The sequence below is a fragment of the Vigna unguiculata genome, chromosome 8 (genome assembly GCF_004118075.2).
Source record: "Vigna unguiculata cultivar IT97K-499-35 chromosome 8, ASM411807v1, whole genome shotgun sequence".
NCBI classification, from domain to species: domain Eukaryota; kingdom Viridiplantae; phylum Streptophyta; class Magnoliopsida; order Fabales; family Fabaceae; genus Vigna; species Vigna unguiculata.
The window spans coordinates 25,091,239-25,105,671 of NC_040286.1; the positions used below are offsets into that span (position 1 = coordinate 25,091,239).

Genomic DNA, 14,433 nt, shown 5'->3' on the forward strand with positions numbered 1-14,433 from the left:
CAAAAATACAAAAGATCAATATACATCCAGGCTTCCTCTTTCAAGTTACAAAGTTCTTATCAATCAGGTTTTCTCTCGCATATCAACTTAATATTGTTCATACAGGATTAGTACATAATAGAAGATGAATACTTAATAATGATAAAAAAATAATTTTATCAAAATATATATATATATATATATATATATATATATATATATATATATATATATATATATATATATTATCCTTTTACATTCTTGTGATGCATAAGCCTTCAATTTCACACCTGACCTAGTGAATATCTAGGGTTAGTTTCAAATTTCATCACTACATTTTAAGAACATAGTATACTTTCCTTTGTTATTACACCTTTGAGCTAATAGTGTCCTAGATCACATTATCTCAAATCAAATCAATATTCCATGAAGGCTCATTGTCCAAATTCCTCTTTTCCATTCTTTTTTTCTCAAATAATTTCAAGTTTTCTCCCTCCGTTGCATAGCACATCACACTTAGCATTCTCTTTTCGCCTTTCCTCTTACATCTTGCCTCGTCCATTTCCGCCATGCACCACATCTCCAAATAATGAACGATGAGTTTTCTTTTGGATAAAGTAAGTTTTACTACATGTAATAAATATTTTTGAAAGTAAGTGTTGTATTAATATATCTTTTAATAGTCAATATATTTAAATTATTCATAAGATTAATTATAAATTATTAAAGAAAAACTAATTTAAATCTTATAAAAAAACATAAAAGAATAATTTAAATTTCTAACACTAAGAGTATAAGCGAAATCTGAAAAAAGATAACACATAATTAATTTAGACACGCCATTAAAAAGTCATATAAGAGTCTGAGTATAATTAATATATAATCCATGAGCCACAATTTTAAATTACAAACTTTTACATACTAATACTTAACTCGTACCAAATGAGTTAGTCCAAAGATGAGTGATTAGGAATTTTTATGTCAACATTCACGCAACAACTATTTGAATCACTCCATGATGTTTTCGGAGAGTTGATTGTACCATCATTTTCTAACATTTCATGAGGATAAAAGGAGGGTTTTGGAGGAATGGCAAGACTTTCAACTTTTCCTTCAAGCATCTCTACAACCTTATTCATTGATGGACGATCACTTGGTTTGAATTGTATACACAAAAGTGCAACTATAAACATTTTTTTCATCAAAATCTTATCCATTTCTGAAACACCTTCCATGTCAATATCTTTGTCTTCTTTAAATTGATCATGGATCCAAAAGGGAAAATAATATTGACTTGAATGTTCTGCATGAGGATTTGAGTTTTTTCTTCTACTCGCCATTTCCATCAAAAGCATTCCAAAACTATAAATATCAGCTTTATAAGAAACTCCACCTATATTTTTGTAAAATAACTCTGGAGCCATGTACCCCAATGTTCCTCTTATTGCAGTTAAAATAATGGATCCATCTTTTGTAGGATACAACCTTGCAAGTCCAAAATCTGAAACCTTTGGAGTAAAGTTATTATCTAGAAGAATATTATGAGGCTTGATATCGAAATGTAAAATCTGCACATCACAACCTTGATGAAGATATGCAATCCCATGAGCAATTCCAAGGGATATTTCATATATCTTCTCATGTCTCAAAGGAGCACTTCCTTCTTTAGAAAAAATGTATTTATCCAACGACCCATTAGGCATGTATTCATAAATTAGACCACGCTTTTTTTCTTCAACATAATATCCAATAAGACCAACTACATTCACATGATGTATTCTTCCAATAGTAGCTACTTCATTAACAAAGTCTTCTCCACTATCTTTAGATTTGTTCAACATCTTCACTGCTACGTCTAACCCACTTCGAAGCTTTCCTTTATATACTGAACCAAAACCTCCTTCACCTAACTTTACTTTAAAACCTTTAGTCATTTTCTTCACTTCTTTGTACTCATATCTAATGGGATTTATATTGTTGTCCAACAAAAATTTTTCAATGTTTTCATACAGTGAAAAATGTCTTCTTCGCCATTTATAGACGAATAACACTAGCAAAAGTGAGAGTCCAAATAAATACCTAACTGCTATAAATATTGGTAGAATATCTTGCCCTATTAATTCTCCATCACGGTAGTCCGACAGTGATCGTTTGATATTTTTAATTCTATTGACAAATCCTGTCCAAAAAGTTTGGTCAAAAGGTAAAACATGAACTGGTCTAATAAATAACTTTTTGCATGAAAGAAATCAGCTAGCATAATAGATTAAATAAATTAAAAATGAAGAAATATTTAACTTACCATGTGTGACAAATGCAACATAACCTGCAAAAACAAAAGAGTGCTTAAATGATACAAAAATATCCATAACATGAGACAAAAAAGAACTTAATTAATATTATAAAATTTAGTGATACACATATTCCACAAATACATTATTAAATATTTATAAATGCACGCATATTAAGTAAATAATTATGCTGTATAAATAAATTATCAACAATTATCTTTAGCTATCATAATTTTAGCTGCCAAATAAATTAGTATCTAAATTGATCACTAATTAATATATTAATGACTAATTTAGACACTTTGATAATCAAATCATTGATAATTAATTTTAATGATCAATTTATAATATAATTAATTAGTAATTAAAAGTTTTCATTCATAATAATGACTATTTTAGAGACTAATATTTTTAATTTGTAAATTAATATCTAAATTAGTCACTATAGTTAACCAATTATTTTTTGTCTTTAAAATTAGTTATTATTTAAAAATTCTCCTCAATATAAATATATATATATATATATATATATATATATATATATATATATATAATTTTATTTGTGTTAGCTCTATTATAAACATTATTATTTCTTTTATCTTCATCGCTTTTATTTATTATTATTATTTTACCATTTTATATAAATAGATTATGAAAAATGATAAAATAATAATAATAAACATAAATAATGATAAAAATAATAATGTCTATAGAAACTACGTCTATATAAATAGATTATGAAAAACAAACCTTGAGATAACTTTTTCCTCTATTCTACGTCTCTTCTCTTCATATGTTTATATGATACTCTCTACGTTATTTTATGTTTAGTGTTGAAATTATAGGGATAGAATACATTTTTAGTGCGTTAAGTAAGTGAAAATTGAAATAAGTTCTTTGAAATTTTGAACAATTTAGTCCTTTTAAATAAATTTTGTTAAGTTTATTTGACGTTTCTAACACATTTTTCAGTTAACATTAAAACGAAAATGTATCAAACAGTGTAAACAACTTAAGTTTTGTTATGAAATGCGATTAAAACGTCAACTAAACTTAATAAAATTTTGTTAAGTTAGGGGACTAAATTGGGTCAAAATTTCAAAAAATGGCTAATTTCAATTTTTATTAAAAGTGAGAGGACCAATAACATATTTAACACAAATTATAAACAATTAAGTCACTTTTCTTTTCATTTATTTTTTGTGCTTTATATATATATATATATATATATATATATATATATATATATATATATATATATATATATATATATATTGCATAAATAGCCTGGATGATTTGGTGCTTGAAGTTTTGATAAAGGTACTTGAAGTCATTGCCTTAGAACATGTTGGAACCATGCTTACATTGATGAAGATATGGAGATTTGATGTTTCATGTGTTGATCAAGCCTTGTATGTGTGCTCTTTGTCTGGATTATTCATGGAGCAAACAAACTTGAAGATTGTAATTCATGTTGTAGACCATTTTGCATTAATTAGATGTATAAGGTCTTAGTTGTGTCTTTTAATCTATTGTTTTTCAACAGGTTAAATGGTGTCTTTTAATCTGTTGAATGAATTAACAGATTAAAAATGTTGTTGCGGTAGTTTTAACTGGCACTTGTTCATTCAATTGATTTAATTTGTAATCGACTAATTTCACTTAACTTAAGTGAAATCAACCGATTGATTTGAAAATCAACATGTTGAATTTTGTAATAATTTGACTATTAAAGTTGTGTTTTTCAAAAGAGAGGTGAGTAGACTATTTTTTAGCGCAAAAACTATCTCGAAATAGTGGAATTCTCTCTCTTTCGTGATCATACAGAGTGTAGCTGGTGAAGATTGATCTTTGATCATTCTTGGAGCCTTTTGCTTGGTGTTTGAAGCTTGGAGAATGTAGTTTTGGTAGTCAAGGTTGTGCTACCACTGAGGTTTGGTCTTTCTCAAGCTTTTAGGTTGTGCTTGGTGGTTTTCCAGGTCTACAAGAGGTGTCTTGCTGTACTGGTTTGATTCTTGTGTGATTCAAGAGTCATTGTGTGGTGTTCTTGCATATTTTGAAAGTGTAATGTTGTGAACTTTATAAATCTTTTGAAATATTGCAAAGTCAGGCTCGGGTTGCCTTGACTAACTAAATGTAACTCAGGTTTGAGTGAATCAATTTAAAAATCTTGTGCATTTTTCTTTTCTCTAACCCTTCTCTCTTGTATTACACTTTAAAGTTTAAGGAATTTTGATTTGAATAATCTTTTTGACATTCTTGTGTGATCTGACTACAACATTGCTCATGTTTGTCTAACTCATTTGAACCTATCTTGATTGATCTTTCATATTGTTTCTGACTTAAATCACAAATTCGTATTTCTGCATTTTTTCCAGTTTTTCAATCAACTGTTTTTGTGATTAAACCTGTTGATTCTATTAGTATTGTATCTGTTTGTATCTGTTTAATGAAATCAATCAGCTAACTCTGTTTTTGATCGATTGAAAGTGTCCAGTTTAAGTGTGTTCGCATCCATACTTAGTGGTTGATTTGTTCAATTGAAAATTGTTTTAAGCTTCTAAAAGTCACCTTATTTTTTAACTAGCCAATTCAACATCATCTTCTTGACATTTCAACCATTTCAATACTTACAAATTTTGTACAACTAAATGACTTTTTATTTAGTTGGGTAATGATTTTATCTATGTTGTATATAGCTGAAATTATCGATTGAAATTGTAAGGCATGATTTTTATAAATATGAAGTTTAAATGCAAGATAGAAAGTTTATAAATAAGTTATAAATATTTATTCTTTATTTCATTAATTTTCTAAAACTTATTTTCTCAAAAAATTATTTTTGTCGAATTCTCTCTAGAATTAGAGAATAATCGACACTCTCCTATTATACCAATATTATTTGGGAAGTTGATAATCAAACTAGAACAACCAAAGTTGTTATCCTAATAAGTAGTTCAATTTCTAAAAGAAATTTGTTTCTTCCATGTACTTTAAAGGAGAGATTAAAGGAGAGACATTAAGGATGTAAGGTTTATTATTTGGAGACCAAATCAGTAGATAAATAAAATTTTTAGAAGGAGTAGATAAATAAAAATTTTAAAAGGAGGATTTGTTAATAGACACAATATCTTCGTGTAAGGGAAGTTAAAATTATATATCATCTAATCAATATAAAGATTATTGGGATGTGGAAAGAATGTGTAGCTAAATTTGTATATATGGGAAATATGATATTTATGTCTTTGCATATAATTTTGACAACCAGTGCTAATCATATGAATTTTTCTTTTAACAGTTAGGATTTTTATTTGAGGTCTCTGGTCAGAGAAATTATTTTTGTAATTTTAATATGATTAATGAAAATATTATAAAATTTTTAAATAATAAACAAATAAAAATGGAATAAAAATAATGAATAAATAAATATGGAAATATGGAAATATTGATATGAATAAAAATAGTTATATTGTATACTCTATATAATAAAAATGAACAACAAATATAAATTTTGTAAAATATGAACCAATGTGTGGTTTAGAAACAATTTGATATACCATTGAATGAAATAAAAAATAAAAATAAAACAAATGTATAATTAATAGTATGATAAAATAAAAAAATACCTTATAGATCTATGAAAACTTTTTAAATATCAACTTAGTAAATGGTTGCCAGATAACAAAAATTACTTTAATGAAACAAAATAGTGCTTCAAAAAAGATAAAAATCAATAATAATAGCATGAAAATAAAATTTTTATATTACCCTAGTGAATAAAAGATTTATGCTATTGAACACTTAAATTGAATATTGTCTTAAAGATTCTTATGTGAAAAGAAGATATACGATAAATAAAAATATTAAAAAAAGTAGAAATATTTAAATTGAGAATTTCATGATAAATGTTGTGATAAGATGAAAAATATCTTGGAGATGTAAATGAATTTCATGACAAGGTAAACAATTATAAGAAATAAAAAATAGAATATATATATATATATATATATATATATATATATATATATAAGGTTACTTAATAGACTATAAGTATTTTAATAATTTAAACAGGGATAGACAATAGTGGGGATGAGTATTTTGGCGAGTATGAGGACAAAGATGGGAGGGATATGTACATCTTCATCCCCATCCCCATACCTAATTGAAAAAGTTGGGTATTTTCCATACTTATACTCATATCTAGCCATGTATACCTGGCACTTTAAGATATAGTATACATCCAAATCTTTCTTTTCATTTCTCTTTGGCTATGAAAGCGATAACAGTCATGAAACCTCAATATAGTATCAAGAGTGTTTGCTTCTACTAAGCCAAGTCTCCTTCTTTGTTCTACTTTTGTTCTTTTCTTGCTTTTTTGATGGCATCGACGAACGCCGTTACGATGGATGAATCATAGAATCCTTCAAGTTCTTTCTACTTACATCGGGTGAAAATCCAGGAGTAACATTGATCAACAACATTCAGCTTGATGGGGCTAATTACCATGCTTGGAGTCGTGCCATGAAACGTGCCATGATCTCCAAGAACAAACACAAGTTTCTCGACGACAATGTCAAAACTCCAGAACAAGGAACCGCCCTCCATGACACTTGGGAAAGATGCAACATGATGGCGATATCATGGCTGACACACACCATGAATACCCATATCGCTCAAAGCGTCGTGTACATTGAAAATGCAAAGGATGTGTGGGATGATCTCGCGAACGTTTTTCAAAGGGAGACCATTTAGGATCTCTGGTCTTCTTCAAGAACTACATTCAACCGAACAAGGAGAAAGATCTGTCACAGATTTCTTCACAAATCTAAAAGCGTTGTGGGAGGAACTTGATCTCTCAGACCAATGTTGGGCTACACCTGTAAGGTTAAGTGTGAATGTGATTTCATTAAGACGGTTATCAAGCACAAAGAATCTAAGTACATTATGTGTTTCCTGAAAGGTCTCAATGATGTTTATGGTATTGTGAAGACGCAAATTTTGTTGATGAAACCATTGCGAGTATAAATCGTGTTTTCTCTCTTGTTATGCAAGAAGAACGACACCTAGTTGGAAATACCATAGAAGCTAGTAAGATCTTGATGAGTGCTGCAACCACTAAGGATTAAAGAACCTCCAAGAGTAATAATGATAATTGAAAGGTATAAGGAGAGGGCAAGAACATAAATCAGAATAATGGCAAACCATGCAGTTCTTGCCACAAACTATACCACACCGTAGATGAGTGTTATGCTAAGCACGACTATCCTCCTTGGTACAAGACCAATGTGAAAAGGTTGTTATCAACACTATTACTAAGAAGGAAGAAACTGTGAATAAACAGCAGAATCATCAAATAAGAAAAGAAAGTAATCTTTTCTCAAATGCACATCAAATCATGAAGTTGATTCAAGAAGCCAAAGGTGACATTTCATAGAAGGTTAACAATCTCGTGACTGATGCCACTGGTGAGAAATCCTCTGATGGTAAGAATAGAAACAATACATGGATTTTAGATACAGGTGCAACAAACCATGTTACCTTTGATGCTTTTAATTTTATGGTTTTTAGAAAGATAAGGCCCACATGTATTAAACTACCAAATGGAGCACATATATTTGCACATTATGATGGCATTATGAAACTTTTTGAGAATTTTTTTCTTGCAAAAGATTGTTAAATTCCACAACTGGAAACTAATTTTCTCCTTTGATTTATGTCAGATCCAAGATGCGTGTTCTTTGAAGATGATTTGAGAAGCTAGGATCCAATAAGGGTTATACATACTGAAATTGCCAGAAGCTGCAAAGATTGTGAACTCCTTTTCCAATATTAGTGAGGCACGTAATGACAACTCAAAGAGTCAAGATGGGGGAATATGATACAAAAGGCTGGGGCATCCCTCAGATAAAGTTTTATATCTTATCAGTAAACATTTTCCTTGCATTGTGTTTAGTGAAACCAAACCTTGTTATGTATGTCATTTCTCAAGACAAACTAGGCTTTCTTTTAATAATAATAGTTCATATTTTGAACATATTTTTGACTTGATACATGTTGACATTTGGGGGCCTTACGACACCACCTTTATACATGGGCATAAATGTTTTTTTACTATAGTGGATGATCATAACAGGTTCTGTTGGATATTTCTGATGAAAACAAAAACTAAAACTAAAGATTCTCTAACTAAGTTTGTTATCATGGCTAACACTCAATTTCACAAGAAAATTAAAGTCCTACGTTCTGATAATGGAAGTGAGTTCATGTGTAAAGACTTTTATGATGATTTTGGTATAATTCATCAAACTAGATGCATAGAAACTCCCTAACAAAACTCTATTGTATAAATAAAACATAGACATATTCTAGAAGTTTGTATAAGTCTCATTTTTCAATGCAATATTCCCATGGTTTTCTAGTCCTATGTTGTTATGCAATATGTTTTTGTGATAAATCATTTGCCCACTAAAGTCTTGAAAGGAAAAACTCTTTATGAGTTAGTCTATAAGACCATACCCAATTTTGATGATGTTAAGGTTTTTGGATCCCTATGTTTTGCCTCTAGCTTACAAAGGAATAGATCTAAATTCGACACAAGAGCTAGGAAATATATGTTCTTAGGTTACCAAAATGGCACTAAAGGATATTTTATGTTGGACATTAAGAGTAGGGAGATTTTTGTTTCCAGGGATGTTACTTTCTATGAAAAATTGTTTCCTTATGCCAATCAAATTGATCATGTTTTGCAAAAAAATAAAGTGTATCAAATATCTGACTTAAATTATTTTTTTGAACCTATCAATTACAACATTAATAATACTCAAACTAAACATGTCCAACCGAATCTCAAATTCAAAACATCATTGATCTTTTGAGACGTTACACTTGAAATAGAAGAGCTCCTACTTTTTTACAAGATTAACAATGCTAACTTAGCTTTCACATAAAGAGTAATGACACAAATGTTATTTATCCTTTATCTTCTTGTGTTCATTACAGTAGACTTTCTCCTTCACACATGAAATATGTTCTTGTTGTATCCATCAATAAAAAGCCACACACTTACAATAAAGTTGTCATTTTTCCCGAATGGAGAAAGGCCATGATAGAGGAAATTAAAGCCCTTGAACAAAATGAGACTTGGGAAGTTTTTAATCCTTCTCAAGGCAAGAAACCCATAGGATGCAGATGGGTCTATAAGATAAAATATAATGTAGGTGGTGAAGTGGAACGTTACAAAGCAATGCTTGTAGCCAAGGGCTACACTCAACTGGAGGGCATTGATTATTTGTACTTTTTACCCTGTAGCAAAATTGACCACCATCAAATTTCTCCTTGCCATTTACCCTGCACAAAATTGCATTTGAAGTAGTTGGACGTGAAAAACACATTCCTCCATGGAGAGCTAGATGAAGAAGTTTATATGCTTCTTTCACCAGGGTGTACTAGTATAAAGAATAGGTAGGTTTACAGATTGAGAAAGTCCCTATATGGCTTGATGCAAGCTAGCAGACAATGGTTTGTCAAACTTTCATATCACCTTAAAGCTTGTGGTTTTTCTCAATCTGTATATGACCATTCCTTGTTTACAAAGATATTTGAAACTAACTTCATTGTCCTATTAGTTTACGTTGATGATATTATACTTATAAGAAATCATCTCCTTGACATTGAGCAGATCATGCAGTCCTTAGATGACACTTTGAAGGTAAAGAATGTGGGAAATCTGAAGAATTTCCTCAAGCTGTAGATTGCTAAATCAAAAGAGGGAATACATGTTTCACAAAAGAAATATGCCTTGGACGTCTTGTTTGATAATGGTCTTCTTGCCTCAAAGGCTAGTGCTACCCCTATTGCCAAAGACACTAAAAATATGTTTAAAGATGGGACTCCTCTTAAGGACATCATCCCATATCAAAGGCTGATAAGACGTATCCTCTATCTTATGAAGACCAAGCCTAACATCGGATATGCGGTGGAGTTTTTGAGTCAATTCATTCAAGCTCCCACAGAAGAACACCTCACAACTGCCAACTGTGTGCTTCGTTACATTAAGACAACTCTTGGACATGGTCTCTTCTTTCCCAGTAACTCAAGCCTACAAATAAAAGGTTTATGTGATTATGACTAGATAACTTGCCACAACTTACGACGATCCACAATTGGGTTCTACGTCTTCCTTGGGTCATCTTTAGTAAGCTGGAAATTGAAAAAATAGTCCACCATCTTGAGGTCTTCATCAAAGGCAGAGTACAGGGCCCTTGCCACTCTCACTTGTGAGATATAATGGCTTGAATACATGATGGATGAGTTAAGGATTAAATCCAAGGAGCTAGTTGTGGTTTACCACGACAACCAATCAACATGTCACATTGCTTTGAACCCCATCTTCCACGAACGAACGAAACATATCGAAATATATTGTCACATCGTCTATGAGAAGGTTCAAGCCAAGCTCTTCCAGCTCCTTCTGATAACCTCCATGCATTAAGCAACATATGTCTTTACAAACCCTCTTGATCCTGGCATCTTCAAAACTATTACATTTAAGCTCAAACTGGTTGATTTTCACTCCTGAGCTTATAGGGGGTGTTGGGTTTTACCGATTTCTCAATATAGTTAGTTTTTATTTTTTGTTTCAGAACTTTGTATATAAGCCATGTATACCAAACACTTTAAGGTATAATATACATCAGGATCTTTTCTTTCACTTCCTCTTTATCTCTCTGGCTATCAAAGTGATACCAGTCATGAAACCTCAATATTCCACGCTAAGAGGTAATATCTTCTAGAATATTTTTTTGTAAGAAGTGATACTCATTCTTTTTTTATTATTATTATCTGAATGTATTTTTTGTATGCATTGGGTAAATTAGGTTTGTACATGATATTGTAGTTCTTTTACATGTTTTCAAGCATCCTTGTACATTCTAAGTGATTGCACGATTCAAAAGTGATTATAATGAATTTTTTTGTCTAGATTTTGAAACAATCACACTAAAATTATGGTGATTGAAACTAGACGAAAGTTCTGATAAGATTGACCAAAAGAATGTTTATGTTATGCGTTCTTTATTTTAAGTTCTTTGTAGTTTGTTGGATTATTTATGATATCAAGTGCTATAAGAGGATTGCTAAGCTTTTATTACTAGAAGTTTTATAATACCATTTCAGTTTCCTCTTATCAGTATACAACCTACATTATTGTTTACAATTATGTTAATGTACAATTACTTAGTATATACCAATACTTTTATTTATATATTTTACATATTTTTATTATATCTACTACAAGTTCTATAAAACAAATAAATAGGAATATATATTAAAAAGTCTTACAATATATGAACGTACAATAGTGTTTATTTTAATGTTTGTTTTGGGATTCAATGCTTAAAATTCATATCAATGTAGTAAATACTTAAGCATGCTGAAAAGTATTTCTCTGAGATACTTTTACAAGAAAAAAAAATATTTTTTTTTCTAAGCTACTACCCATAAATTAATCTTTAAAATTTCTCTCATGTTAATCAAATTATTCCTATTTACGAGTAGTTCATATTAATTACTCAAAAAAATAATTTTAATTGCAATTTTCATCTTTTTTATTTATTTTTATTTAGTCCCCACTTATGTGTATCTAATTTAATTTTGTCCTAATTCTTTTCAGGAATTAAAATATTTTGGTAATCATTTTTTATAAAATTAAAATTAATTAAATATAAATATTTTTACAAAAGTAAGTACTGATATTTATATTGTTTCTCTCCAATTTCAGATTAAATTTATTATTTATATAAATATAATACTAATATTTTTAATTAAAAACAGAATTTTAACATATTATTTTATTAATTAATTTTTATTATGTACTCATGTTTTGTTATTTTTTTTTTCAAAATACAACAATATTGTCTCTTACTAATTTTAAACCAAAGTTTTTATTTGTATGAATGTTATACTAATATTTTTTTATTAAAAATTACTTAATAAAATGACTTTTACCACTAAATCTTAATATAAATATCAAATACTTAATGTTTGTAAAAATTTTATACTTAATTAGTTTTAATTTTATAAAAAATTGATTTTAATTGTTAAAAAAAAATTGAATTATGGACTAAATTGAATCATTGAGACATATGTGGAGACTAAATTAAAATCAACACAATGATATCTGATGGTGACACTGACACGTGGCATTGCATTGCCACGTGACACTGACAATGCCACGTGTCCCATCAAAGACCTGACACGTGACCTTTTTATTATTTTTTTCAAAAAAAAATAACAATTTAAATTTTAAAAAAAATAAAAAAAATCACAGACTAACAGGTGGCACACCATTAACGACGTTAGTTATCTCCATTTGGAAGAGACCTAATTGAAGCACTTTTTCAAAAGTTGAGATGCAATTGACATTTTTTTTAAAACCGAGTACCAGATTGACATACATCTACTAAAGTAAGTACCATACGAGTAATTAAACCTTATTTTCTTGTGGCACCTATGAACATGTGAAATATAGAATTCATTTGGATGGAAATAAAAAAAGAAAAATTAAAAATTTTTAATCAAAATTTAATCTTTAAAATGAAATAAATTTAAAAAAAAACATAGATAAAAATATTTAAAGAACCAAAATTCTAATTAAGCATAAAATTAATATTAAGCAATAAATAATGGAGAAAATATTGAGAAGCTGGTAATTACCCATGGGATAGCGTGCGTACCTCTAATGTATTGATTAATTCGTGATAGAATTCCTAAAATAACAAAGAGAAAAAACTTTGATTAAAAAATAAAAATAAAAAAATTAAATATAATATTATTTACATAAAAAATAAGAAGAAGAAAATAAATAAATAAATATTGACGTCGTGGGAAACGTATAAATACACAAAAATGTAGTTTATTTTTAAATATTATAATTAGAAGTTAAAGAAATAAAAAATAAGATACAGAAATTTAAAAATAAATAATGATAAAATTAACAGGTAAGATTAGGAAGAATAATATATCTCACCGCAATTGCTGACTGGGTGGTTGAACATTTCACAACCTGCGCATTCAATTTGTTGTGTGGTTTGATTGAGGCTGCAAGAGATACCCTTTCCACAGTAATCCCTGCAAACAAGTGGTAACCAAGACAACCAAAACCCTTCTTCCAGAGATTTGAGGATATCAGCATACGAAAAATTCCTGTCATGTGTCCAGTTTGCGAAGGTAGCAATCTTTAATCTGCACCCAACCTTCACATCCATCACTGTAAATTCCGTATCAATCACCTCACGGGAATCCAGAACGGCGTAGATAACGCCTCCAGAATCACAACCACCGGCTTTCACTTCCACATATCGAGGATCATCACTCACTCGGTTACTACAGTTTAGAAACATCACTTTTGCAGGAAAATAACGATACCAAATAATCAGCGGATCATTATCATACACACTGAAATTTCGTGTGGATAAGAAATTGCGAGGAAAAGAGCAAGAAGTGTCCTCCACAACACCCGCATCAGTCAGCCGGATTTTGTACCAATTGTAATCGATTTCCTTGACATAGTATTTTCCCGAAAACAGAGTAAGCAGTGTCCTGTTATTGACGCAATCAAATTCGTAGCTGGGGAGGCCGCAACCGCCAGGGTCGCCTTTCAGTCGGAATGGATACTTTATGTCGCGAATTTCGCCGCACGAAGAAGATGGACAGGATCTGCGATGCTTGGCACTGCAACTTTGGTGGAATAGCGCAAGAATGATGGCCACCGAGACAACCACTGATTGTGCGCAGCGAATGAAAGAAGATAAGAGGCTCATTGTTACATGAGCTCCTCAAATCGGAGAGAATGCACTTAAATATTAACTTAAAGGGTACCACCGGTTGAAATTATTAATAAATGAATATGATTTATCCTGGTATAAGAAAATAATAATAATCTATATTATTACATACAAAATTAAGGTTACATTATGTATTTCTCTCTATTTTGGTAAGAAAATATTAATTTGTTCTTTTTAGTTTTATTTATCTCAATTTAATCTTTATTGGTCCGTTAATATAATAGCGTTTTTGGTTTTGTTTTTATTTGGTAATTGCTCTAATCGAGTTTATTGAAATTTGATTTGAGGCTTTTTCCATCTCCTTCAATCAAGTCCTTTCG

The 14,433-nt window shown here is 29.8% G+C and overlaps 1 protein-coding gene across 1 annotated transcript; it reads right to left on the reverse strand.

Annotated features, from left to right (window-relative positions):
• Window positions 1-821: 821 nt before the first annotated feature.
• Window positions 822-14,190, reverse strand: LOC114195322 (LEAF RUST 10 DISEASE-RESISTANCE LOCUS RECEPTOR-LIKE PROTEIN KINASE-like 2.1). The gene is made up of 4 exons (XM_028085742.1): window positions 13,297-14,190; window positions 13,004-13,036; window positions 2,282-2,305; window positions 822-2,158 (listed from the first exon to the last, which is right to left on the reverse strand). Exons 1-4 carry the CDS (start codon window positions 14,087-14,089, stop codon window positions 927-929), a joined length of 2,082 nt encoding a protein of 693 aa, XP_027941543.1. The 5' UTR covers window positions 14,090-14,190; the 3' UTR covers window positions 822-926.
• Between the last annotated feature and the right edge of the window lie 243 nt (window positions 14,191-14,433).